Raw genomic sequence first — 27,247 nt, 5'->3', positions numbered from 1 at the left:
AACAAAAAAAAACAAAGAGAAACAAAGAGAAACAAAGAGCAACAAAGAGGAAGAAAGAGCAACATAGAGGAACAAAAAAAAACAAAGAGAAACAAAGAGAAACAAAGAGCAACAAAGAGAAACAAAGAGCAACAAAGAGGAACAAAGAGGAAGAAAGAGCAACATAGAGGAACAAAGAAAAACAAAGAGAAACAAAGAAAAACAAAGAGAAACAAAGAGCAACAAAGAGAAACAAAGAGGAACAAAGAGGAAGAAAGAGCAACATAGAGGAACAAAGAGAAACAAAGAGGAACATAGAGGAACAAAGAGAAACATAGAGGAACAAAGAGCAACATAGAGGAACAAAGAGCAACATAGAGGAACAAAGAGAAACAAAGAGCAACATAGAGGAACAAAGAGCAACATAGAGGAACAAAGAGCAACATAGAGGAACAAAGAGAAACAAAGAGGAACATAGAGGAACAAAGAGAAACATAGAGGAACAAAGAGAAACATAGAGGAACAAAGAGCAACATAGAGGAACAAAGAGCAACATAGAGGAACAAAGAGAAACAAAGAGCAACATAGAGGAACAAAGAGAAACAAAGAGGAACATAGAGGAACAAAGAGAAACATAGAGGAACAAAGAGCAACATAGAGGAACAAAGAGAAACAAAGAGGAACATAGAGGAACAAAGAGAAACATAGAGGAACAAAGAGCAACATAGAGGAACAAAAATCAACATGTAACTAAAACTGTAAACCAGTCACTTAAAGAATAAAGGGGCGTGGCATGCACCTGCAACAGAGTTGGGGCGGGGCATGAGGCACAGTGGGATGGAGTGGGTGGAGCCAGACAGACGCTGTGAGTCCAGACCCCAGTCCGGGTGCAGCTTGTTGAGGCTGTAGGTGGAGGCGGCCATGTTCTCCTGCCCTCGGTAACCGAAGCCGTCGCTAGCGCTCGCTGCCGCCACCATGGAGGCGGAGCAGCTGGACGCCACCCCGGGCCGACCAGGGTCACCCCAGACCTCGCCGCCCCGGGTGACCTCGCCGCCCCGGGTGACCTCGCCGCCCCGGGTGACCTCGCCGCCCCGGGTGACCTCGCCGCCCCGGGTGACCTCGCCGCCCCGGGTGACCTCGCCGCCCCGGGTGACCTCGCCGCCCCGGGTGACCTCGCCCGCTCGCCGGCGTCCGTCGTCCAGCGCCGAGTCAGCGGAGTAGCTGGTCAACGTGGCTGCAACAGAGGAGGCGTCACCACTCGTGTCACTCCTTCAACACTCCTTCAACACTCGTGTCACTCCTTCAACACTCCTTCAACACTCGTGTCACTCCTTCAACACTCCTTCAACACTCGTGTCACTCTTTCAACACTCGTGTCACTCCTTCAACACTCGTGTCACTCCTTCAACACTCGTGTCACTCCTTCACCACTCGTGTCACTCCTTCAACACTCGTGTCACTCCTTCACCACTCGTGTCACCACTCGTGTCACTCCTTCAACACTCGTGTCACTCCTTCAACACTCGTGTCACTCTTTCAACACTCGTGTCACTCCTTCAACACTCGTGTCACTCTTTCAACACTCGTGTCACTCCTTCAACACTCGTGTCACTCCTTCAACACTCGTGTCACTCCTTCACCACTCGTGTCACTCCTTCAACACTCGTGTCACTCCTTCACCACTCGTGTCACCACTCGTGTCACTCCTTCAACACTCGTGTCACTCCTTCAACACTCGTGTCACTCCTTCAACACTCGTGTCACTCCTTCAACACTCGTGTCACTCCTTCAACACTCGTGTCACCACTCGTGTCACTCCTTCAACACTCGTGTCACTCCTTCAACACTCGTGTCACTCCTTCAACACTCGTGTCACTCCTTCAACACTCGTGTCACTCCTTCACTACTCGTGTCACTCCTTCACCACTCGTGTCACTCCTTCACCACTCGTGTCACTCCTTCAACACTCGTGTCACTCCTTCACCACTCGTGTCACTCCTTCACCACTCGTGTCACTCCTTCACCACTCGTGTCACTCCTTCAACACTCGTGTCACTCCTTCAACACTCGTGTCACTCCTTCACCACTCGTGTCACTCCTTCAACACTCGTGTCACTCCTTCACCACTCGTGTCACTCCTTCAACGCTCGTGTCACTCCTTCAACACTCGTGTCACTCCTTCACCACTCGTGTCACTCCTTCACCACTCGTGTCACTCCTTCAACACTCGTGTCACTCCTTCACCACTCGTGTCACTCCTTCAACACTCGTGTCACTCCTTCAACACTCGTGTCACTCCTTCACCACTCGTGTCACTCCTTCACCACTCGTGTCACTCCTTCACCACTCGTGTCACCACTCGTGTCACTCCTTCAACACTCGTGTCACCACTCGTGTCACTCCTTCAACACTCGTGTCACTCCTTCACCACTCGTGTCACTCCTTCAACACTCGTGTCACTCCTTCACCACTCGTGTCACTCCTTCACCACTCGTGTCACCACTCGTGTCACCACTCGTGTCACTCCTTCAACACTCGTGTCACTCCTTCAACACTCGTGTCACTCCTTCACCACTCGTGTCACTCCTTCAACACTCGTGTCACTCCTTCAACACTCGTGTCACTCCTTCACCACTCGTGTCACTCCTTCACCACTCGTGTCACCACTCGTGTCACTCCTTCAACACTCGTGTCACCACTCGTGTCACTCCTTCAACACTCGTGTCACCACTCGTGTCACTCCTTCAACACTCGTGTCACTCCTTCAACACTCGTGTCACTCCTTCACCACTCGTGTCACTCCTTCAACACTCGTGTCACTCCTTCACCACTCGTGTCACTCCTTCACCACTCGTGTCACCACTCGTGTCACCACTCGTGTCACCACTCGTGTCACCACTCGTGTCACCACTCGTGTCACTCCTTCAACACTCGTGTCACCACTCGTGTCACTCCTTCAACACTCGTGTCACTCCTTCAACACTCGTGTCACTCCTTCAACACTCGTGTCACTCCTTCAACACTCGTGTCACTCCTTCACCACTCGTGTCACTCCTTCAACACTCGTGTCACTCCTTCACCACTCGTGTCACTCCTTCACCACTCGTGTCACCACTCGTGTCACCACTCGTGTCACCACTCGTGTCACTCCTTCAACACTCGTGTCACCACTCGTGTCACTCCTTCACCACTCGTGTCACCACTCGTGTCACCACTCGTGTCACTCCTTCAACACTCGTGTCACCACTCGTGTCACTCCTTCAACACTCGTGTCACCACTCGTGTCACTCCTTCAACACTCGTGTCACTCCTTCAACACTCGTGTCACTCCTTCACCACTCGTGTCACTCCTTCACCACTCGTGTCACTCCTTCAACACTCGTGTCACTCCTTCAACACTCGTGTCACTCCTTCACCACTCGTGTCACTCCTTCAACACTCGTGTCACTCCTTCACCACTCGTGTCACTCCTTCAACACTCGTGTCACTCCTTCAACACTCGTGTCACTCCTTCACCACTCGTGTCACTCCTTCAACACTCGTGTCACTCCTTCAACACTCGTGTCACTCCTTCACCACTCGTGTCACTCCTTCAACACTCGTGTCACTCCTTCACCACTCGTGTCACTCCTTCAACACTCGTGTCACTCCTTCAACACTCGTGTCACTCCTTCACCACTCGTGTCACTCCTTCACCACTCGTGTCACTCCTTCACCACTCGTGTCACCACTCGTGTCACTCCTTCAACACTCGTGTCACCACTCGTGTCACTCCTTCAACACTCGTGTCACTCCTTCAACACTCGTGTCACTCCTTCACCACTCGTGTCACTCCTTCACCACTCGTGTCACTCCTTCAACACTCGTGTCACTCCTTCACCACTCGTGTCACCACTCGTGTCACCACTCGTGTCACTCCTTCAACACTCGTGTCACTCCTTCAACACTCGTGTCACTCCTTCAACACTCGTGTCACTCCTTCAACACTCGTGTCACTCCTTCACCACTCGTGTCACTCCTTCACCACTCGTGTCACTCCTTCACCACTCGTGTCACCACTCGTGTCACTCCTTCAACACTCGTGTCACCACTCGTGTCACTCCTTCAACACTCGTGTCACTCCTTCAACACTCGTGTCACTCCTTCACCACTCGTGTCACTCCTTCAACACTCGTGTCACTCCTTCACCACTCGTGTCACTCCTTCACCACTCGTGTCACCACTCGTGTCACCACTCGTGTCACTCCTTCACCACTCGTGTCACCACTCGTGTCACCACTCGTGTCACTCCTTCACCACTCGTGTCACTCCTTCACCACTCGTGTCACCACTCGTGTCACCACTCGTGTCACCACTCGTGTCACCACTCGTGTCACTCCTTCAACACTCGTGTCACCACTCGTGTCACTCCTTCAACACTCGTGTCACTCCTTCAACACTCGTGTCACTCCTTCACCACTCGTGTCACTCCTTCAACACTCGTGTCACTCCTTCACCACTCGTGTCACTCCTTCACCACTCGTGTCACCACTCGTGTCACTCCTTCAACACTCGTGTCACTCCTTCAACACTCGTGTCACTCCTTCAACACTCGTGTCACTCCTTCACCACTCGTGTCACTCCTTCACCACTCGTGTCACTCCTTCAACACTCGTGTCACTCCTTCAACACTCGTGTCACTCCTTCACCACTCGTGTCACTCCTTCAACACTCGTGTCACTCCTTCAACACTCGTGTCACTCCTTCAACACTCGTGTCACTCCTTCACCACTCGTGTCACTCCTTCAACACTCGTGTCACTCCTTCAACACTCGTGTCACTCCTTCAACACTCGTGTCACTCCTTCAACACTCCTTCAACACTCGTGTCACTCCTTCAACACTCGTGTCACTCCTTCAACACTCGTGTCACTCCTTCAACACTCGTGTCACTCCTTCAACACTCGTGTCACTCCTTCACCACTCGTGTCACTCCTTCAACACTCGTGTCACTCCTTCAACACTCGTGTCACTCCTTCAACACTCGTGTCACTCCTTCAACACTCGTGTCACTCCTTCACCACTCGTGTCACTCCTCAGCCTGTGGTCTGTACCGATGATGCCGCTGTCCCGGCTCTCCAGGGTTGAGGACGGGGAGGTGACCGAGGCTCTGTTGGAGGCCAGCTTGTTGTTCCCTTCTCCGTCAGCAGGGGGCGGCAGTGTGGAGCAGGGGGAGGCGCCGCTGCTGGCCAGACTTGACGACGGAGAGATCCTCTGTGGAAACATAACACAATAAATAATAAACAATAAAGTTCTACATACATGAGTCAACGACAAATACACTTGAATAAGATGTTTTCTCAGACCGTGTCTCGTGAAGAAGCTTCAGGAGCAGAAAATGACATCATTCTATATTTATTGAGTCGAATCATGTTTTTATTGATCCTTTGATGTTTGTGACATTAGAAGAAAAATAGTTTCAACTTCATCTCAACATATTTAATCATTTTATTGTCCTTTAAATAAAGTGTGTATTTAAAATAAATCCTTCTGTGTTTGTTCATGTTTGTGTTATCAACACACTCCAGACAAACACCTGTGAATAAATGATTGTATTGATGATTGTGATCACTTGTGTAAGCATTAGTGTAACAGGTACCTGCGGGTCATCCTGACCCTGAGGCTCTCTGCTCACGACCTTCTCTCCCAGCAGGAAGCCCAGTCTGGTCATCAGAGCGTCGGCGGCCTCGTCCACCGTCGGGGGGGGTCCTAGCTCCTCCTCCTCACCTGAGGACACACACACTGTTGTCATGGTTACCTGGACCAAACCTTCACACACACACTCAGCAAATGTAAAACACACGTGTGGAGAAAAACAAGCAGCGGCAGATTTGAATACATTTATTGTTGTGACCTGAATATGTCACACACACACACACACACACACACACACACACACACACACACACACACACACACACACACACACACACACACACACACACACACACACACACACACACACACACACACACACACACACACACACACTCTCACTCTCACTCACACACACACACTCTCACTCTCACTCTCAGACACACACACTCACACACACTCTCACTCACACACACACACTCTCACTCTCAGACACACACACTCACACACGCTCTCACACACACACTCTCACTCTCACACACACACACTCACACACACTCACACACACTCTCACTCACACACACACACTCTCACTCTCACTCTCACTCTCAGACACACACACTCACACACGCTCTCACACACATACTCTCACTCTCACACACACACACTCACACACACTCTCACTCACACACACACACTCTCACACACACTCTCACTCTCAGACACACACACTCACACACACTCTCACTCACACACACACACTCTCACTCTCACTCTCAGACACACACACACACACACACTCTCACTCTCACTCTCAGACACACACACTCACACACACTCTCACACACACACTCTCACTCTCACAAACACACACTTACACACACTCTCACACACACACTCTCACTCTCACACACTCTCACACACACACTCTCACTCTCACACACTCTCACACTCTCACACACACACAAGAATGTGAGCCACATCATGAAACCTCATACTGTCTCTTTTAAAAGTCTGTAATTACTGCCATAGATCGACTGAAGGAAGAAAAGAAAATCATTCTGTGTGAGTGTGTGTCTGTTTAAGTGTGTGTGTGTGTGAGTGTGCGTGTGTGAGTGTGTGTCTGTTTAAGTGTGCGTGTGTGTGAGTGTGCGTGTGTGAGTGTGTGTCTGTTTAAGTGTGTGTGTGTGTGAGTGTGCGTGTGTGAGTGTGTGTCTGTTTAAGTGTGCGTGTGTGTGAGTGTAAGTGTGTGAGTGTGTGTCTGTTTAAGTGTGCGTGTGTGTGAGTGTGCGTGTGTGAGTGTGTGTCTGTTTAAGTGTGCGTGCGTGTGAGTGTAAGTGTGTGAGTGTGTGTCTGTTTAAGTGTGCGTGCGTGTGAGTGTAAGTGTGTGAGTGTGTGTCTGTTTAAGTGTGCGTGCGTGTGAGTGTAAGTGTGTGAGTGTGTGTCTGTTTAAGTGTGCGTGTGTGTGTGTGTGTGTGTGTGTGTGTGTGTGTGCATATCTATGTGGTCAGTCAATGAAAGAGTGCGAGTCATTTTTAGAAGAACAAAAATACACTTCTGTCTTCAACTCCTCTAAACTTCTCCCATCATGCTTTGCTTCTGGTTCTTGTATTGAGCAGAGAAGCTTCAAAGCTGTGAGTCAGTTGTTCATGTGATCCTTCAGCAGCAACATGTTACAGTCTAGAGAAGGTGTAAGAACATATTCATACACTTCAATATCACAATATTTGTTATTATCTGTAGTTTGTATTTTGATGTGTATGAATAAAGATGATTTGGTTTTACAATTACATGAAAATATTCAGTGTTTCTTCACGTTTGTGATGCACTTAAACCTCCGGCCTCTAGATGGCAGCAGTCGTTACATCCTCCGCAGCTAAAGGAAGAATGATGACTGAGGACAAGAGGATACAGTGAGTCCAGCAGCTTTTAAAGCTGTTGTTTGGACATATTTTGGTTTGAAAACAACTACTAGACTGGACAATACTACACATATATACTTGTTACTACACTATCACAACACCAGAGACAAGTACTGGACAATACTACACATATATATACTTGTTACTACACTATCACAACACCAGAGTCAAGTACTGGACAATACTACACATATATATACTTGTTACTACACTATCACAACACCAGAGTCAAGTACTGGACAATACTACACATATATACTTGTTACTACACTATCACAACACCAGAGTCAAGTACTTGACAATACTACACATATATACTTGTTACTACACTATCACAACACCAGAGTCAAGTACTGGACAATACTACACATATATACTTGTTACTACACTATCACAACACCAGAGTCAAGTACTGGACAATACTACACATATATACTTGTTACTACACTATCACAACACCAGAGTCAAGTACTGGACAATACTACACATATATACTTGTTACTACACTATCACAACACCAGAGTCAAGTACTGGACAATACTACACATATATACTTATTACTGCACTATCACAACACCAGAGTCAGGTACTGGACAATACTACACATATATACTTGTTACTACACTATCACAACACCAGAGTCAGGTACTGGACAATACTACACATATATACTTGTTACTGCACTATCACAACACCAGAGTCAAGTACTGGACAATACTACACATATATACTTGTTACTACACTATCACAACACCAGTCAAGTACTCAACAATACTACACATATATCCTTGTTACTACACTATCACAACATCAGAGTCAAGTACTGGACAATACTACACATATATACTTGTTACTACACTATCACAACACCAGAGTCTAGTACTGGACAATACTACACATATATCCTTGTTACTAAACTATCACAACACCAGAGTCAAGTACTGGACAATACTTCACATATATACTTGTTACTACACTATCACAACACCAGAGTCAGGTACTGGACAATACTACACATATATACTTGTTACTACACTATCACAACACCAGAGTCAAGTACTGGACAATACTACACATATATACTTGTTACTACACTATCACAACACCAGAGTCAGGTACTGGACAATACTACACATATATACTTGTTACTACACTATCACAACACCAGAGTCAAGTACTGGACAATACTACACATATATACTTGTTACTACACTATCACAACACCAGAGTCAAGTACTGGACAATACTACACATATATACTTGTTGCTACACTATCACAACACCAGAGTCAAGTACTTGACAATACTACACATATATACTTGTTACTACACCATCATAACACCAGTCAAGTACTGGACAATACTACACATATATACTTGTTACTACACTATCACAACACCAGAGTCAAGTACTGGACAATACTACACATATATACTTGTTACTACACTATCACAACACCAGAGTCAAGTACTGGACAATATTACACATATATACTTGTTAATACACTATCACAACACCAGAGTCAAGTACTGGACAATATTACACATATATACTTGTTACTACACTATCACAACACCAGAGTCAAGTACTGGACAATACTACACATATATACTTGTTACTACACTATCACAACACCAGAGTCAAGTACTGGACAATATTACACATATATACTTGTTAATACACTATCACAACACCAGAGTCCAGTACTGGACAATACTACACATATATACTTGTTACTACACTATCACAACACCAGAGTCAAGTACTGGACAATATTACACATATATACTTGTTAATACACTATCACAACACCAGAGTCAAGTACTGGACAATATTACACATATATACTTGTTAATACACTATCACAACACCAGAGTCAAGTACTGGACAATATTACACATATATACTTGTTAATACACTATCACAACACCAGAGTCAAGTACTGGACAATACTACACATATATACTTGTTGCTACACTATCACAACACCAGAGTCAAGTACTTGACAATACTACACATATATACTTGTTACTACACCATCATAACACCAGAGTCAAGTACTGGACAATACTACACATATATACTTGTTACTACACTATCACAACACCAGAGTCAAGTACTGGACAATACTACACATATATACTTGTTACTACACTATCACAACACCAGAGTCAAGTACTGGACAATACTACACATATATACTTGTTACTACACTATCACAACACCAGAGTCAAGTACTGGACAATACTACACATATATACTTGTTACTACACTATCACAACACCAGAGTCAAGTACTGGACAATACTACACATATATACTTATTACTGCACTATCACAACACCAGAGTCAGGTACTGGACAATACTACACATATATACTTGTTACTACACTATCACAACACCAGAGTCAGGTACTGGACAATACTACACATATATACTTGTTACTGCACTATCACAACACCAGAGTCAAGTACTGGACAATACTACACATATATACTTGTTACTACACTATCACAACACCAGTCAAGTACTCAACAATACTACACATATATCCTTGTTACTACACTATCACAACATCAGAGTCAAGTACTGGACAATACTACACATATATACTTGTTACTACACTATCACAACACCAGAGTCTAGTACTGGACAATACTACACATATATCCTTGTTACTAAACTATCACAACACCAGAGTCAAGTACTGGACAATACTTCACATATATACTTGTTACTACACTATCACAACACCAGAGTCAGGTACTGGACAATACTACACATATATACTTGTTACTACACTATCACAACACCAGAGTCAAGTACTGGACAATACTACACATATATACTTGTTACTACACTATCACAACACCAGAGTCAGGTACTGGACAATACTACACATATATACTTGTTACTACACTATCACAACACCAGAGTCAAGTACTGGACAATACTACACATATATACTTGTTACTACACTATCACAACACCAGAGTCAAGTACTGGACAATACTACACATATATACTTGTTGCTACACTATCACAACACCAGAGTCAAGTACTTGACAATACTACACATATATACTTGTTACTACACCATCATAACACCAGTCAAGTACTGGACAATACTACACATATATACTTGTTACTACACTATCACAACACCAGAGTCAAGTACTGGACAATACTACACATATATACTTGTTACTACACTATCACAACACCAGAGTCAAGTACTGGACAATATTACACATATATACTTGTTAATACACTATCACAACACCAGAGTCAAGTACTGGACAATATTACACATATATACTTGTTACTACACTATCACAACACCAGAGTCAAGTACTGGACAATACTACACATATATACTTGTTACTACACTATCACAACACCAGAGTCAAGTACTGGACAATATTACACATATATACTTGTTAATACACTATCACAACACCAGAGTCCAGTACTGGACAATACTACACATATATACTTGTTACTACACTATCACAACACCAGAGTCAAGTACTGGACAATATTACACATATATACTTGTTAATACACTATCACAACACCAGAGTCAAGTACTGGACAATATTACACATATATACTTGTTAATACACTATCACAACACCAGAGTCAAGTACTGGACAATATTACACATATATACTTGTTAATACACTATCACAACACCAGAGTCAAGTACTGGACAATACTACACATATATACTTGTTGCTACACTATCACAACACCAGAGTCAAGTACTTGACAATACTACACATATATACTTGTTACTACACCATCATAACACCAGAGTCAAGTACTGGACAATACTACACATATATACTTGTTACTACACTATCACAACACCAGAGTCAAGTACTGGACAATACTACACATATATACTTGTTACTACACTATCACAACACCAGAGTCAAGTACTGGACAATATTACACATATATACTTGTTAATACACTATCACAACACCAGAGTCAAGTACTGGACAATATTACACATATATACTTGTTACTACACTATCACAACACCAGAGTCAAGTACTGGACAATACTACACATATATACTTGTTACTACACCATCATAACACCAGAGTCAAGTACTGGACAATACTACACATATATACTTGTTACTACACTATCACAACACCAGAGTCAAGTACTGGACAATACTACACATATATACTTGTTACTACACCATCATAACACCAGAGTCAAGTACTGGACAATACTACACATATATACTTGTTACTACACTATCACAACACCAGAGTCAAGTACTGGACAATACTACACATATATACTTGTTACTACACCATCATAACACCAGAGTCAAGTACTGGACAATACTACACATATATACTTGTTACTACACTATCACAACACCAGAGTCAAGTACTGGACAATACTACACATATATACTTGTTACTACACCATCATAACACCAGAGTCAAGTACTGGACAATACTACACATATATACTTGTTACTACACCATCATAACACCAGAGTCAAGTACTGGACAATACTACACATATATACTTGTTACTACACTATCACAACACCAGAGTCAAGTACTGGACAATACTACACATATATACTTGTTACTACACTATCACAACACCAGAGTCAAGTACTGGACAATATTACACATATATACTTGTTAATACACTATCACAACACCAGAGTCAAGTACTGGACAATATTACACATATATACTTGTTACTACACTATCACAACACCAGAGTCAAGTACTGGACAATATTACACATATATACTTGTTACTACACTATCACAACACCAGAGTCAAGTACTGGACAATATTACACATATATACTTGTTAATACACTATCACAACACCAGAGTCAAGTACTGGACAATATTACACATATATACTTGTTAATACACTATCACAACACCAGAGTCAAGTACTGGACAATATTACACATATATACTTGTTAATACACTATCACAACACCAGAGTCAAGTACTGGACAATATTACACATATATACTTGTTAATACACTATCACAACACCAGAGTCAAGTACTGGACAATATTACACATATATACTATACACTATCAAAAAACTCTAGTAGAAACCATGTCAGAGCAAGGACGGTCACTCAGAGTCATCTTTACAGAAACACTCTCTGAACTAAACTCAAACCAAACAGAGCGACCATGGAACTGTGTTACGACATGGGCTGGAGACGGTGGTTTCATTCATTTCCAAGATGAAACAGTTCTAACTAGCTTGACTCCAGAACCATAAGATTATGACCAGAGGGTGTGTTTTGGTCAAGGTCAGACTCTTTTGTCCACCATGTGCTCCTGTCGGCCATCAAGGTCACGGAACACACTGATGTGTGTCAAGACAGAGCTGAGCCAGAAGACAAAGACGTCAACACTAGAGTCCAGAGTCTGATCATAGAACATCCTTAGAACATGAGACACATTTACAATATATATATATATTATCATCAGAATATTCATTCATTCAACATTTCAAATGTTTATTTTTTATCATTTTTTTCACTAATTGATGATTTAATTTAATATTTTTATTGAAAGGAGTTTGTTTTGTTTAAAAATTAAATTGTCTTTTTTATTGATACATAATCCAATCATTCAATAACAATAATTAATATATCAATTATTATTAACAATAAATAAGACGATCATGTGACTCACAGAGGATCATGTGACTCACAGAGGATCATGTGACTCACAGAGGATCATGTGACTCACAGACGATCACGTGACTCACAGACGATCACGTGACTCACAGACGATCATGTGACTCACAGACGATCATGTGACTCACAGACGATCACGTGACTCACAGACGATCACGTGACTCACAGACGATCATGTGACTCACAGACGATCACGTGACTCACAGACGATCACGTGACTCACAGACGATCATGTGACTCACAGACGATCATGTGACTCACAGACGATCATGTGACTCACAGACGATCACGTGACTCACAGACGATCATGTGACTCACAGACGATCATGTGACTCACAGACGATCACGTGACTCACAGACGATCACGTGACTCACAGACGATCATGTGACTCACAGACGATCATGTGACTCACAGACGATCATGTGACTCACAGACGATCATGTGACTCACAGAGGATCATGTGACTCACAGAGGATCATGTGACTCACAGACGATCATGTGACTCACAGACGATCACGTGACTCACAGACGATCACGTGACTCACAGACGATCACGTGACTCACAGACGATCATGTGACTCACAGACGATCATGTGACTCACAGACGATCATGTGACTCACAGACGATCATGTGACTCACAGACGATCATGTGACTCACAGACGATCATGTGACTCACAGACGATCATGTGACTCACAGACGATCATGTGACTCACAGACGATCATGTGACTCACAGACGATCATGTGACTCACAGACGATCATGTGACTCACAGACGATCATGTGACTCACAGACGATCATGTGACTCACAGACGATCATGTGACTCACAGACGATCATGTGACTCACAGACGATCACGTGACTCACAGACGATCATGTGACTCACAGACGATCATGTGATCATTTGATTGAGACTTTATTTTGAAATAAAAAATGAAACTATATGAAACTTATAACAAATAAATCACAAGTTAATTCAATTCTTGATCCTACTACTCTCACCTTCCTCACTCCTCTCACTCCTCTCACCTTCCTCACTCCTCTCACTCCTCTCTCACCTTCCTCACTCCTCTCACTCCTCTCACCTTCCTCACTCCTCTCACCTTCCTCACTCCTCTCACTCCTCTCTCACCTTCCTCACTCCTATCACTCCTCTCTCACCTTCCTCACTCCTATCACTCCTCTCTCAACTTCCTCACCTTCCTCACTCCTCTCACTCCTCTCTCACCTTCCTCACTCCTATCACTCCTCTCTCAACTTCCTCACCTTCCTCACTCCTCTCACTCCTCTCACTCCCTCTCTTCTCTCCGTCCTGGTGGCAGCGACAGCAGGCGTAGAGCAGGTTCAGGAGTGAGGAGGCGTGTTGGACCGACCCCGGGGTCACCAGGTCTCTGCTGGACCAGCGCCGGGTCCGGGTCCACGGGCGCCGCCCTCGCCACATGCTCCTGGACCGAGCACATGCTTTCAAAACCGCCGCCGTGCAGTCCATGACCGGCTCCTGATTGACTCAGAGTGTTTCCATGTTGACGAAGCTTTGTTTGTCCAAGAACCTTTGAGCAGCTCATGGAGCCTCCGGACCAGAACTCCTCCCTCTCCAGACAAAGGAATGGAGAGCCTGAGGGATCAGAACCACGACCGTCGCTCGTGTCCCACAGAACCTTTGAAAACTTTCCTTCGTCTTCTTCAGGAACTTTCATTGAGAAGAAGGTCGTGTGGAAAAGTTTGATCCTCGTCGGAGAAAAACAAGTCCGTGTGCAGCTCAGTCTCCTCCTCCTCCCTCTGCAGGAGGAGTCTCTGGTTCCTCCTGGAGTCTATCCTTCTTCATCTGCAGGAGGAGTCTCTGGTTCCTCCTGGAGTCTATCCTTCTTCATCTGCAGGAGGAGTCTCTGGTTCCTCCTGGAGTCTATCCTTCTTCATCTGCAGGAGGAGTCTCTGGTTCCTCCTGGAGTCTATCCTTCTTCATCTGCAGGAGGAGTCTCTGGTTCCTCCTGGAGTCTATCCTTCTTCATCTGCAGGAGGAGTCTCTGGTTCCTCCTGGAGTCTATCCTTCTTCATCTGCAGGAGGAGTCTCTGGTTCCTCCTGGAGTCTATCCTTCTTCATCTGCAGGAGGAGTCTCTGGTTCCTCCTGGAGTCTATCCTTCTTCATCTGCAGGAGGAGTCTCTGGTTCCTCCTGGAGTCTATCCTTCTTCATCTGCAGGAGGAGTCTCTGGTTCCTCCTGGAGTCTATCCTTCTTCATCTGCAGGAGGAGTCTCTGGTTCCTCCTGGAGTCTATCCTTCTTCATCTGCAGGAGGAGTCTCTGGTTCCTCCTGGAGTCTATCCTTCTTCATCTGCAGGAGGAGTCTCTGGTTCCTCCTGGAGTCTATCCTTCTTCATCTGCAGGAGGAGTCTCTGGTTCCTCCTGGAGTCTATCCTTCTTCATCTGCAGGAGGAGTCTCTGGTTCCTCCTGGAGTCTATCCTTCTTCATCTGCAGGAGGAGTCTCTGGTTCCTCCTGGAGTCTATCCTTCTTCATCTGCAGGAGGAGTCTCTGGTTCCTCCTGGAGTCTATCCTTCTTCATCTGCAGGAGGAGTCTCTGGTTCCTCCTGGAGTCTATCCTTCTTCATCTGCAGGAGGAGTCTCTGGTTCCTCCTGGAGTCTATACTTCTTTCTCTTTCAAACATCTTTATACTGTTTTCACCATCATTTACATTTTCTTGTTCCATCACTTTCTTTCCATTTGTTTATTATACACAAGAGTTTTATCAACTTCTTTACCTTTTTCGCTCTTTTAAACAATATCATCAGTTCTTGTAACGACTTCATGTCTTTGACTTTCTTTTCAGTCATTTAGCTTTTTATTGATTCTCATGATATTAGTTTCATGTGTAACATGTCGTTTTTCATCACTTTAACCTTTTTTTATTACATTTAAGCAGGAAGAGCAGGAGGAGGAGGAGGAGTAGGAAGAGCAGCAGGAGGAGGAGGAAGAGCAGGAGGAGGGGGAGGAAGAAGAGCAAGAGGAGGAGGAGGAAGAGGAAGAGCAGGAGGAGGGGGAGGAAGAGCAGCAGGAGGAGGAGGAAGAGCAGGAGGAGGGGGAGGAAGAGCAGGAGGAGGAGGAGGAAGAGCAGGAGGAAGGGGAGGAAGAGCAGGAGGAGGAGGAGGAAGAGCAGGAGGAGGGGGAGGAGGAAGAGGAGGAGGAGGAAGAGCAGGAGGAGGGGGAGGAAGAGCAGCAGGAGGAGGAGGAAGAGCAGGAGGAAGGGGAGGAAGAGCAGGAGGAGGAGGAGGAAGAGCAGGAGGAGGGGGAGGAGGAAGAGGAGGAGGAGGAAGAGCAGGAGGAGGGGGAGGAGGAAGAGCAAAGGAGGAGGAGGAAGAGGAAGAGCAGGAGGAGGGGGAGGAAGAGCAGGAGGAGGAGGAGGAAGAGCAAGAGGAGGAGGAGGAAGAGGAGGAGGAGGAGGAGGAAGAGCAGGAGGAGGGGGAGGAGGAAGAGCAAGAGGAGGAGGAGGAAGAGGAGGAGGAGGAAGAGGAGGAGGAGGAGGAGGAGAAGGAAGAGGAGGAGGAGGAAGAGCAGGAGGAGGAGGAGGAGAAGGAAGAGGAGGAGGAGGAAGAGCAGGAGGAGGAGGAGGAAGAGCAAGAGGAGGAGGAGGAAGAGGAGGAGGAGGAAGAGCAGGAGGAGGGGGAGGAGGAAGAGCAAGAGGAGGAGGAGGAAGAGGGGGAGGAGGAAGAGGAGGAGGAAGAGGAGGAGGAGGAGGAGGAAGAGCAGGAGGAGGGGGAGGAGGAAGAGGAGGAGGAGGAAGAGCAGGAGGAGGGGGAGGAGGAAGAGCAAGAGGAGGAGGAGGAAGAGGAAAAGCAGGAGGGGGAGGAAGAGCAGGAGGAGGAGGAGGAAGAGCAGGAGGAGGGGGAGGAGGAAGAGGAGGAGGAGGAAGAGCAGGAGGAGGGGGAGGAGGAAGAGCAAGAGGAGGAGGAGGAAGAGGAAGAGCAGGAGGAGGGGGAGGAAGAGCAGGAGGAGGAGGAGGAAGAGCAGGAGGAGGGGGAGGAAGAGCAGGAGGAGGAGGAGGAAGAGCAAGAGGAGGAGGAGGAAGAGCAGGAGGAGGGGGAGGAGGAAGAGCAAGAGGAGGAGGAGGAAGAGGAGGAGGAGGAAGAGGAGGAGGAAGAGGAGGAGGAAGAGGAGGAGGAGGAGGAGGAGGAGGAGGAGAAGGAAGAGGAGGAGGAGGAAGAGCAGGAGGAGGAGGAGGAGGAGGAAGAGGAGGAGGAGGAAGAGCAGGAGGAGGGGGAGTAAAGGCCGACACAAGGTTCGGGTTACACTCCCTCACAAGGCATGTTGGGAAATGGAAGGAGGGGTCAGAGGTCAAACCAGCCGCTGTGTCTCAGGTGGATCTAAGTAACAAGGATCTTCTCACCTGTCGCTCTCTTGGTCGGACGGAAGTGCAGCAGAGGAGAGGAGGGCAGTGAACGAGTGAATCCCTCCATCATCCTGACCTCTGACCCTTCTGACTCCACGCTGCTGCCGCCGGCTACAAACGAGAGGAAGTGAAGGTCATGTGACACATTCTGAAGTGAAGGTCATGTGACACATGTTGAAGTGAAGGTCATGTGACACATGCTGAAGTGAAGGTCATGTGACACATGTTGAAGTGAAGGTCATGTGACACATGTTGAAGTGAAGGTCATGTGACACATGTTGAAGTGAAGGTCATGTGACACATGTTGAAGTGAAGGTCATGTGACACATTCTGAAGTGAAGGTCATGTGACGCATTCTGAAGTGAAGGTCATGTGACACATGTTGAAGTGAAGGTCATGTGACACATGTTGAAGTGAAGGTCATGTGACACATTCTGAAGTGAAGGTCATGTGACACATGTTGAAGTGAAGGTCATGTGACACATGTTGAAGTGAAGGTCATGTGACACATTCTGAAGTGAAGGTCATGTGACACATGTTGAAGTGAAGGTCATGTGACACATTCTGAAGTGAAGGTCATGTGACACATGTTGAAGTGAAGGTCATGTGACACATGTTGAAGTGAAGGTCATGTGACACATTCTGAAGTGAAGGTCATGTGACACATGTTGAAGTGAAGGTCATGTGACACATGTTGAAGTGAAGGTCATGTGACACATGTTGAAGTGAAGGTCATGTGACACATTCTGAAGTGAAGGTCATGTGACACATGTTGAAGTGAAGGTCATGTGACACATGTTGAAGTGAAGGTCATGTGACACATGTTGAAGTGAAGGTCATGTGACACATGTTGAAGTGAAGGTCATGTGACACATGTTGAAGTGAAGGTCATGTGACACATTCTGAAGTGAAGGTCATGTGACACATGTTGAAGTGAAGGTCATGTGACACATGTTGAAGTGAAGGTCATGTGACACATGTTGAAGTGAAGGTCATGTGACACATGTTGAAGTGAAGGTCATGTGACACATTCTGAAGTGAAGGTCATGTGACACATGTTGAAGTGAAGGTCATGTGACACATTCTGAAGTGAAGGTCATGTGACACATTCTGAAGTGAAGGTCATGTGACACATGTTGAAGTGAAGGTCATGTGACACATGTTGAAGTGAAGGTCATGTGACACATGTTGAAGTGAAGGTCATGTGACACATTCTGAAGTGAAGGTCATGTGACACATTCTGAAGTGAAGGTCATGTGACACATGTTGAAGTGAAGGTCATGTGACACATGTTGAAGTGAAGGTCATGTGACACATGTTGAAGTGAAGGTCATGTGACACATGTTGAAGTGAAGGTCATGTGACACATTCTGAAGTGAAGGTCATGTGACACATGTTGAAGTGAAGGTCATGTGACACATTCTGAAGTGAAGGTCATGTGACACATGTTGAAGTGAAGGTCATGTGACACATGTTGAAGTGAAGGTCATGTGACACATGTTGAAGTGAAGGTCATGTGACACATGTTGAAGTGAAGGACATGTGACACATGTTGAAGTGAAGGTCATGTGACACATTCTGAAGTGAAGGTCATGTGACACATGTTGAAGTGAAGGTCATGTGACACATGTTGAAGTGAAGGTCATGTGACACATTCTGAAGTGAAGGTCATGTGACACATGTTGAAGTGAAGGTCATGTGACACATGTTGAAGTGAAGGTCATGTGACACATGTTGAAGTGAAGGTCATGTGACACATGTTGAAGTGAAGGACATGTGACACATGTTGAAGTGAAGGTCATGCGACACATGTTGAAGTGAAGGTCATGTGACACATGTTGAAGTGAAGGTCATGTGACACATGTTGAAGTGAAGGTCATGTGACACATGTTGAAGTGAAGGTCATGTGACACATTCTGAAGTGAAGGTCATGTGACACATGTTGAAGTGAAGGTCATGTGACACATTCTGAAGTGAAGGTCATGTGACACATGTTGAAGTGAAGGTCATGTGACACATGTTGAAGTGAAGGTCATGTGACACATGTTGAAGTGAAGGTCATGTGACACATGTTGAAGTGAAGGACATGTGACACATGTTGAAGTGAAGGTCATGTGACACATTCTGAAGTGAAGGTCATGTGACACATGTTGAAGTGAAGGTCATGTGACACATGTTGAAGTGAAGGTCATGTGACACATTCTGAAGTGAAGGTCATGTGACACATGTTGAAGTGAAGGTCATGTGACACATGTTGAAGTGAAGGTCATGTGACACATGTTGAAGTGAAGGTCATGTGACACATGTTGAAGTGAAGGACATGTGACACATGTTGAAGTGAAGGTCATGTGACACATTCTGAAGTGAAGGTCATGTGACACATGTTGAAGTGAAGGTCATGTGACACATGTTGAAGTGAAGGTCATGTGACACATGTTGAAGTGAAGGTCATGCAACATGTCACATGACGTGTACTGACCACTGTTGTTCTTCCGGCTCTTGCTTCCCAGCAGCATCTTCAAACTGTTCCTGAACATGACGACCTGGAGAAAAATCATCCTCTTTATATAGCAGTTATTATACTTATTCACGTTTAACTAAACTATTAACTTTAGATGTTTTACTGACACAAGAATCAAAAAAGATGATTATAAACAGTTATTATTTCTTTTTTTCATAATCTTGTTCTTCAGTTATTTTTTAAATTCTAAAGTTTGTATGACTTCATAGAAAATAACACTATGATCGAACAATTTTCAACTATAATCAAACAATTTTCAACTATAATCGAACAATTTTCAACTATAATCGAACAATTTTCAACTATAATCGAACAATTTTCAACTATAATCGAACAATTTTCAACTATAATCGAACAATTTTCAACTATAATCAAACAATTTTCAACTGTAATCAAACAATTTTCAACTATAATCCAACAATTTTCAACTATAATCAAACAATTTTCAACTATAATCGAACAATTTTCAACTATAATCAAACAATTTTCAACTATAATCAAACAATTTTCAACTGTAATCAACAATTTTCAACTATAATCAACAATTTTCAACTATAATCCAACAATTTTCAACTATAATCCAACAATTTCAACTATAATCAGACAATTTTCAACTATAATCCAACAATTTTCAACTATAATCCAACAATTTTCAACTGTAATCAAACAATTTTCAACTATAATCAAACAATTTTCAACTATAATCCAACAATTTTCAACTATAATCAAACAATTTTCAACTATAATCCAACAATTTTCAACTGTAATCAAAAAATTTTCAACTATAATCAAACAATTTTCAACTATAATCAAACAATTTTCAACTATAATCCAACAATTTTCAACTATAATCCAACAATTTTCAACTATAATCCAGGAATTTTCAAATGTAATCAAACAATTTTCAACTATAATCCAACAATTTTCAACTATAATCAAACAATTTTCAACTATAATCCAACAATTTTCAACTATAATCAAACAATTTTCAACTATAATCAAACAATTTTCAACTATAATCCAACAATTTTCAACTGTAATCAAACAATTTTCAACTATAATCAAACAATTTTCAACTATAATCAAACAATTTTCAACTGTAATCAAACAATTTTCAACTATAATCAAACAATTTTCAACTATAATCAAACAATTTTCAACTGTAATCAAACAATTTTCAACTATAATCAAACAATTTTCCACTAGAATGAAATGAAAGATAAAGTCCAACAGATAAAACACTCATGTGTTCTGATGCTACAACAACAACCTGCAAACACACCCGATGCAGTGATAGTGTTGCTAGGCAACCACAGTTCCCAGCAGAGAAACCTGATCTGCAGAAAGGTGTGAAGTCCTGGACCTGGATTGTGGTTCAGGAGGTTTAGACTTCAGAGGAAGTATCTTCACTAGTAGCAGCAACACAACTGTCAACAACTAGTGACGACAAAAGATGTTGGAATTTCTTGTTCTCATCTAGTATTTTCATGAATCTACTGCCAGACAAGATTTGTATTTTAAATGTGTTGATACATATAAATAATATTTTATCTTGATATTATCACATCACTGGGTCATGGTGTTGAACTTGTTACGGTCATTCTCCGACAGTCCAGTAGAGGGCGTCATCAGTGAACTGATATGTTGGTCTCTTCAACATTACAGCAAATCCATCCACAGCATCAGAGCAGACAAGGCCAGAGGTCAGAGGTCAGATCTTACTCAACAACTTAGTCTCACTTTTAAACAACATGAGCCATGAAAGTGTAGTGTGTAGTAGTGTATATGTGTAGTATTGTCCAGTACTTGACTCTGGTGTTGTGATAGTGTAGTAACAAGTATATATGTGTAGTACTGTCCAGTACTTGACTCTGGTGTTGTGATAGTGTAGTAACAAGTATATATGTGTAGTACTGTCCAGTACTTGACTCTGGTGTTGTGATAGTGTAGTAACAAGTATATATGTGTAGTACTGTCCAGTACTTGACTCTGGTGTTGTGATAATGTAGTTACAAGTATATATGTGTAGTACTGTCCAGTACTTGACTCTGGTGTTGTGATAATGTAGTAACAAGTATATATGTGTAGTACTGTCCAGTACTTGACTCTGGTCTTGTGATAGTGTAGTAACAAGTATATATGTGTAGTACTGTCCAGTACTTGACTCTGGTCTTGTGATAATGTAGTAACAAGTATATATGTGTAGTATTGTCCAGTACTTGACTCTGGTGTTGTGATAGTGTAGTAACAAGTACTGTATATATGTGTAGTATTGTCCAGTACTTGACTCTGGTGTTGTGACAGTGTAGTAACAAGTATATCTGTGTAGTATTGTCAAGTACTTGACTCTGGTGTTGTGATAGTGTAGTAACAAGTACTGTATATATGTGTAGTATTGTCCAGTACTTGACTCTGGTGTTGTGATAGTTTAGTAACAAGTATATATGTGTAGTATTGTCCAGTACTTGACTCTGGTGTTGTGATAGTGTAGTAACAAGTACATATGTGTAGTATTGTCGAGTACTTGACTCTGGTGTTGTGATAGTGTAGTAACAAGTATGTATGTGTAGTATTGTCCAGTACTTGACTCTGGTGTTGTGATAGGGTAGTAACAAGTATATATGTGTAGTATTGTCCAGTACTTGACTCTGGTGTTGTGACAGTGTAGTAACAAGTATATATGTGTAGTATTGTCCAGTACTTGAATCTGGTGTTGTGATAGTGTAGTAACAATCAATATGTGTAGTATTGTCCAGTACTTGACTCTGGTTTTGTGATACTGTAGTAACAAGTATATATGTGTAGTATTGTCCAGTACTTGACTCTGGTGTTGTGATAGTGTAGTAGTGTATATGTGTAGTATTGTCCAGTACTTGACTCTGGTGTTGTGATAGTGTAGTTACAAGTATATATGTGTAGTACTGTCCAGTACTTGACTCTGGTCTTGTGATAATGTAGTAACAAGTATATATGTGTAGTAATGTCCAGTACTTGACTCTGGTGTTGTGATAGTGTAGTAACAAGTATATATGTGTAGTATTGTCCAGTACTTGACTCTGGTGTTGTGATAGTGTAGTAACAAGTACTGTATATATGTGTAGTATTGTCCAGTACTTGACTCTGGTGTTGTGATAGTGTAGTAACAAGTATATCTGGTAGTATTGTCAAGTACTTGACTCTGGTGTTGTGATAGTGTAGTAACAAGTACTGTATATATGTGTAGTATTGTCCAGTACTTGACTCTGGTGTTGTGACAGTGTAGTAACAAGTATATCTGTGTAGTATTGTCAAGTACTTGACTCTGGTGTTGTGATAGTGTAGTAACAAGTACTGTATATATGTGTAGTATTGTCCAGTACTTGACTCTGGTGTTGTGATAGTTTAGTAACAAGTATATATGTGTAGTATTGTCGAGTACTTGACTCTGGTGTTGTGATAGTGTAGTAACAAGTATATATGTGTAGTATTGTCGAGTACTTGACTCTGGTGTTGTGATAGTGTAGTAACAAGTATGTATGTGTAGTATTGTCCAGTACTTGACTCTGGTGTTGTGATAGTGTAGTAACAAGTATATATGTGTAGTATTGTCCAGTACTTGACTCTGGTGTTGTGATAGTGTAGTAACAAGTATATATGTGTAGTATTGTCCAGTACTTGACTCTGGTGTTGTGATAGTGTAGTAACAAGTATATATGTGTAGTATTGTCCAGTACTTGACTCTGGTTTTGTGATACTGTAGTAACAAGTATATATGTGTAGTATTGTCCAGTACTTGACTCTGGTGTTGTGATAGTGTAGTAACAAGTATATATGTGTAGTATTGTCGAGTACTTGACTCTGGTGTTGTGATAGTGTAGTAACAAGTATGTATGTGTAGTATTGTCCAGTACTTGACTCTGGTGTTGTGATAGTGTAGTAACAAGTATATATGTGTAGTATTGTCCAGTACTTGACTCTGGTGTTGTGATAGTGTAGTAACAAGTATATATGTGTAGTATTGTCCAGTACTTGACTCTGGTTTTGTGATACTGTAGTAACAAGTATATATGTGTAGTATTGTCCAGTACTTGACTCTGGTGTTGTGATAGTGTAGTAACAAGTATATATGTGTAGTATTGTCGAGTACTTGACTCTGGTGTTGTGATAGTGTAGTAACAAGTATGTATGTGTAGTATTGTCCAGTACTTGACTCTGGTGTTGTGATAGTGTAGTAACAAGTATATATGTGTAGTATTGTCCAGTACTTGACTCTGGTGTTGTGATAGTGTAGTAACAAGTATATATGTGTAGTATTGTCCAGTACTTGACTCTGGTGTTGTAATAATGTAGTAACAATCAACATGTGTAGTTTTGTCCAGTACTTGACTCTGGTGTTGTGATAGTGTAGTAACAAGTATATATGTGTAGTATTGTCCAGTACTTGACTCTGGTGTTGTGATAGTTTAGTAACAAGTATATATGTGTAGTATTGTCAAGTACTTTACTCTGGTGTTGTGATAGTGTAGTAACAAGTACTGTATATATGTGTAGTATTGTCCAGTACTTGACTCTGGTGTTGTGATAGTTTAGTAACAAGTATATATGTGTAGTATTGTCCAGTACTTGACTCTGGTGTTGTGATAGTGTAGTAACAAGTACATATGTGTAGTATTGTCGAGTACTTGACTCTGGTGTTGTGATAGTGTAGTAACAAGTATGTATGTGTAGTATTGTCCAGTACTTGACTCTGGTGTTGTGATAGGGTAGTAACAAGTATATATGTGTAGTATTGTCCAGTACTTGACTCTGGTGTTGTGACAGTGTAGTAACAAGTATATATGTGTAGTATTGTCCAGTACTTGAATCTGGTGTTGTGATAGTGTAGTAACAATCAATATGTGTAGTATTGTCCAGTACTTGACTCTGGTTTTGTGATACTGTAGTAACAAGTATATATGTGTAGTATTGTCCAGTACTTGACTCTGGTGTTGTGATAGTGTAGTAACAAGTATATATGTGTAGTATTGTCCAGTACTTGACTCTGGTGTTGTGATAGTGTAGTAGTGTATATGTGTAGTATTGTCCAGTACTTGACTCTGGTGTTGTGATAGTGTAGTTACAAGTATATATGTGTAGTACTGTCCAGTACTTGACTCTGGTCTTGTGATAATGTAGTAACAAGTATATATGTGTAGTATTGTCCAGTACTTGACTCTGGTGTTGTGATAGTGTAGTAACAAGTATATATGTGTAGTATTGTCCAGTACTTGACTCTGGTGTTGTGATAGTGTAGTAACAAGTACTGTATATATGTGTAGTATTGTCCAGTACTTGACTCTGGTGTTGTGATAGTGTAGTAACAAGTATATCTGGTAGTATTGTCAAGTACTTGACTCTGGTGTTGTGATAGTGTAGTAACAAGTACTGTATATATGTGTAGTATTGTCCAGTACTTGACTCTGGTGTTGTAATAATGTAGTAACAATCAACATGTGTAGTTTTGTCCAGTACTTGACTCTGGTGTTGTGATAGTGTAGTAACAAGTATATATGTGTAGTATTGTCCAGTACTTGACTCTGGTGTTGTGATAGTTTAGTAACAAGTATATATGTGTAGTATTGTCAAGTACTTTACTCTGGTGTTGTGATAGTGTAGTAACAAGTACTGTATATATGTGTAGTATTGTCCAGTACTTGACTCTGGTGTTGTGATAGTTTAGTAACAAGTATATATGTGTAGTGTTGTCCAGTACTTGACTCTGGTGTTGTGATAGTGTAGTAACAAGTACATATGTGTAGTATTGTCGAGTACTTGACTCTGGTGTTGTGATAGTGTAGTAACAAGAATGTATGTGTAGTATTGTCCAGTACTTGACTCTGGTGTTGTGATAGGGTAGTAACAAGTATATATGTGTAGTATTGTCCAGTACTTGACTCTGGTGTTGTGACAGTGTAGTAACAAGTATATATGTGTAGTATTGTCCAGTACTTGAATCTGGTGTTGTGATAGTGTAGTAACAATCAATATGTGTAGTATTGTCCAGTACTTGACTCTGGTTTTGTGATACTGTAGTAACAAGTATATATGTGTAGTATTGTCCAGTACTTGACTCTGGTGTTGTGATAGTGTAGTAACAAGTATATATGTGTAGTATTGTCCAGTACTTGACTCTGGTGTTGTGATAGTGTAGTAGTGTATATGTGTAGTATTGTCCAGTACTTGACTCTGGTGTTGTGATAGTGTAGTTACAAGTATATATGTTTAGTACTGTCCAGTACTTGACTCTGGTCTTGTGATAATGTAGTAACAAGTATATATGTGTAGTATTGTCCAGTACTTGACTCTGGTGTTGTGATAGTGTAGTAACAAGTATATATGTGTAGTATTGTCCAGTACTTGACTCTGGTGTTGTGATAGTGTAGTAACAAGTACTGTATATATGTGTAGTATTGTCCAGTACTTGACTCTGGTGTTGTGATAGTGTAGTAACAAGTATATCTGGTAGTATTGTCAAGTACTTTACTCTGGTGTTGTGATAGTGTAGTAACAAGTACTGTATATATGTGTAGTATTGTCCAGTACTTGACTCTGGTGTTGTGATAGTGTAGTAACAAGTATATCTGGTAGTATTGTCAAGTACTTGACTCTGGTGTTGTGATAGTGTAGTAACAAGTACTGTATATATGTGTAGTATTGTCCAGTACTTGACTCTGGTGTTGTGACAGTGTAGTAACAAGTATATCTGTGTAGTATTGTCAAGTACTTGACTCTGGTGTTGTGATAGTGTAGTAACAAGTACTGTATATATGTGTAGTATTGTCTAGTACTTGACTCTGGTGTTGTGATAGTGTAGTAACAAGTACTGTATATATGTGTAGTATTGTCGAGTACTTGACTCTGGTGTTGTGATAGTGTAGTAACAAGTATGTATGTGTAGTATTGTCTAGTACTTGACTCTGGTGTTGTGATAGTGTAGTAACAAGTATATATGTGTAGTATTGTCCAGTACTTGACTCTGGTGTTGTGATAGTGTAGTAACAAGTATATATGTGTAGTATTGTCCAGTACTTGACTCTGGTGTTGTGATAGTGTAGTAACAAGTATATATGTGTA

General features: G+C 42.4%; 1 protein-coding gene across 5 annotated transcripts in view; it reads right to left on the bottom strand.

The window, feature by feature from the left end:
- The window catches only part of LOC148057979 (protein TANC2-like), a 46,712-nt gene extending 28,972 nt beyond the window's left edge, over nucleotides 1-17,740 (bottom strand). For 3 of the 5 annotated variants that reach the window (XM_087782666.1, XM_087782667.1, XM_087782668.1), the window contains exons 1-4: nucleotides 14,518-14,892; nucleotides 5,617-5,744; nucleotides 5,072-5,231; nucleotides 779-1,213 (exon numbers count right to left, since the gene is read on the bottom strand). In XM_087782666.1, coding sequence (XP_087638792.1) covers nucleotides 779-1,213; nucleotides 5,072-5,231; nucleotides 5,617-5,744; nucleotides 14,518-14,740 — 946 coding nt within the window. In that variant the 5' untranslated portion in view covers nucleotides 14,741-14,892. Of the gene's footprint in view, nucleotides 1-778; nucleotides 1,214-5,071; nucleotides 5,232-5,616; nucleotides 5,745-14,517; nucleotides 14,894-17,631 lie in introns of those variants that run through there. The other 2 variants (XM_087782669.1, XM_087782664.1) reach the window with 2 other exon arrangements.
- Nucleotides 17,741-27,247: the final 9,507 nt, after the last annotated feature.

The sequence above is a fragment of the Callionymus lyra genome, unplaced genomic scaffold, assembly GCF_982586985.1.
Source record: "Callionymus lyra unplaced genomic scaffold, fCalLyr1.hap1.1 HAP1_SCAFFOLD_243, whole genome shotgun sequence".
Taxonomy (NCBI): domain Eukaryota; kingdom Metazoa; phylum Chordata; class Actinopteri; order Syngnathiformes; family Callionymidae; genus Callionymus; species Callionymus lyra.
This window is presented reverse-complemented; position numbering and strand designations above follow the sequence as displayed.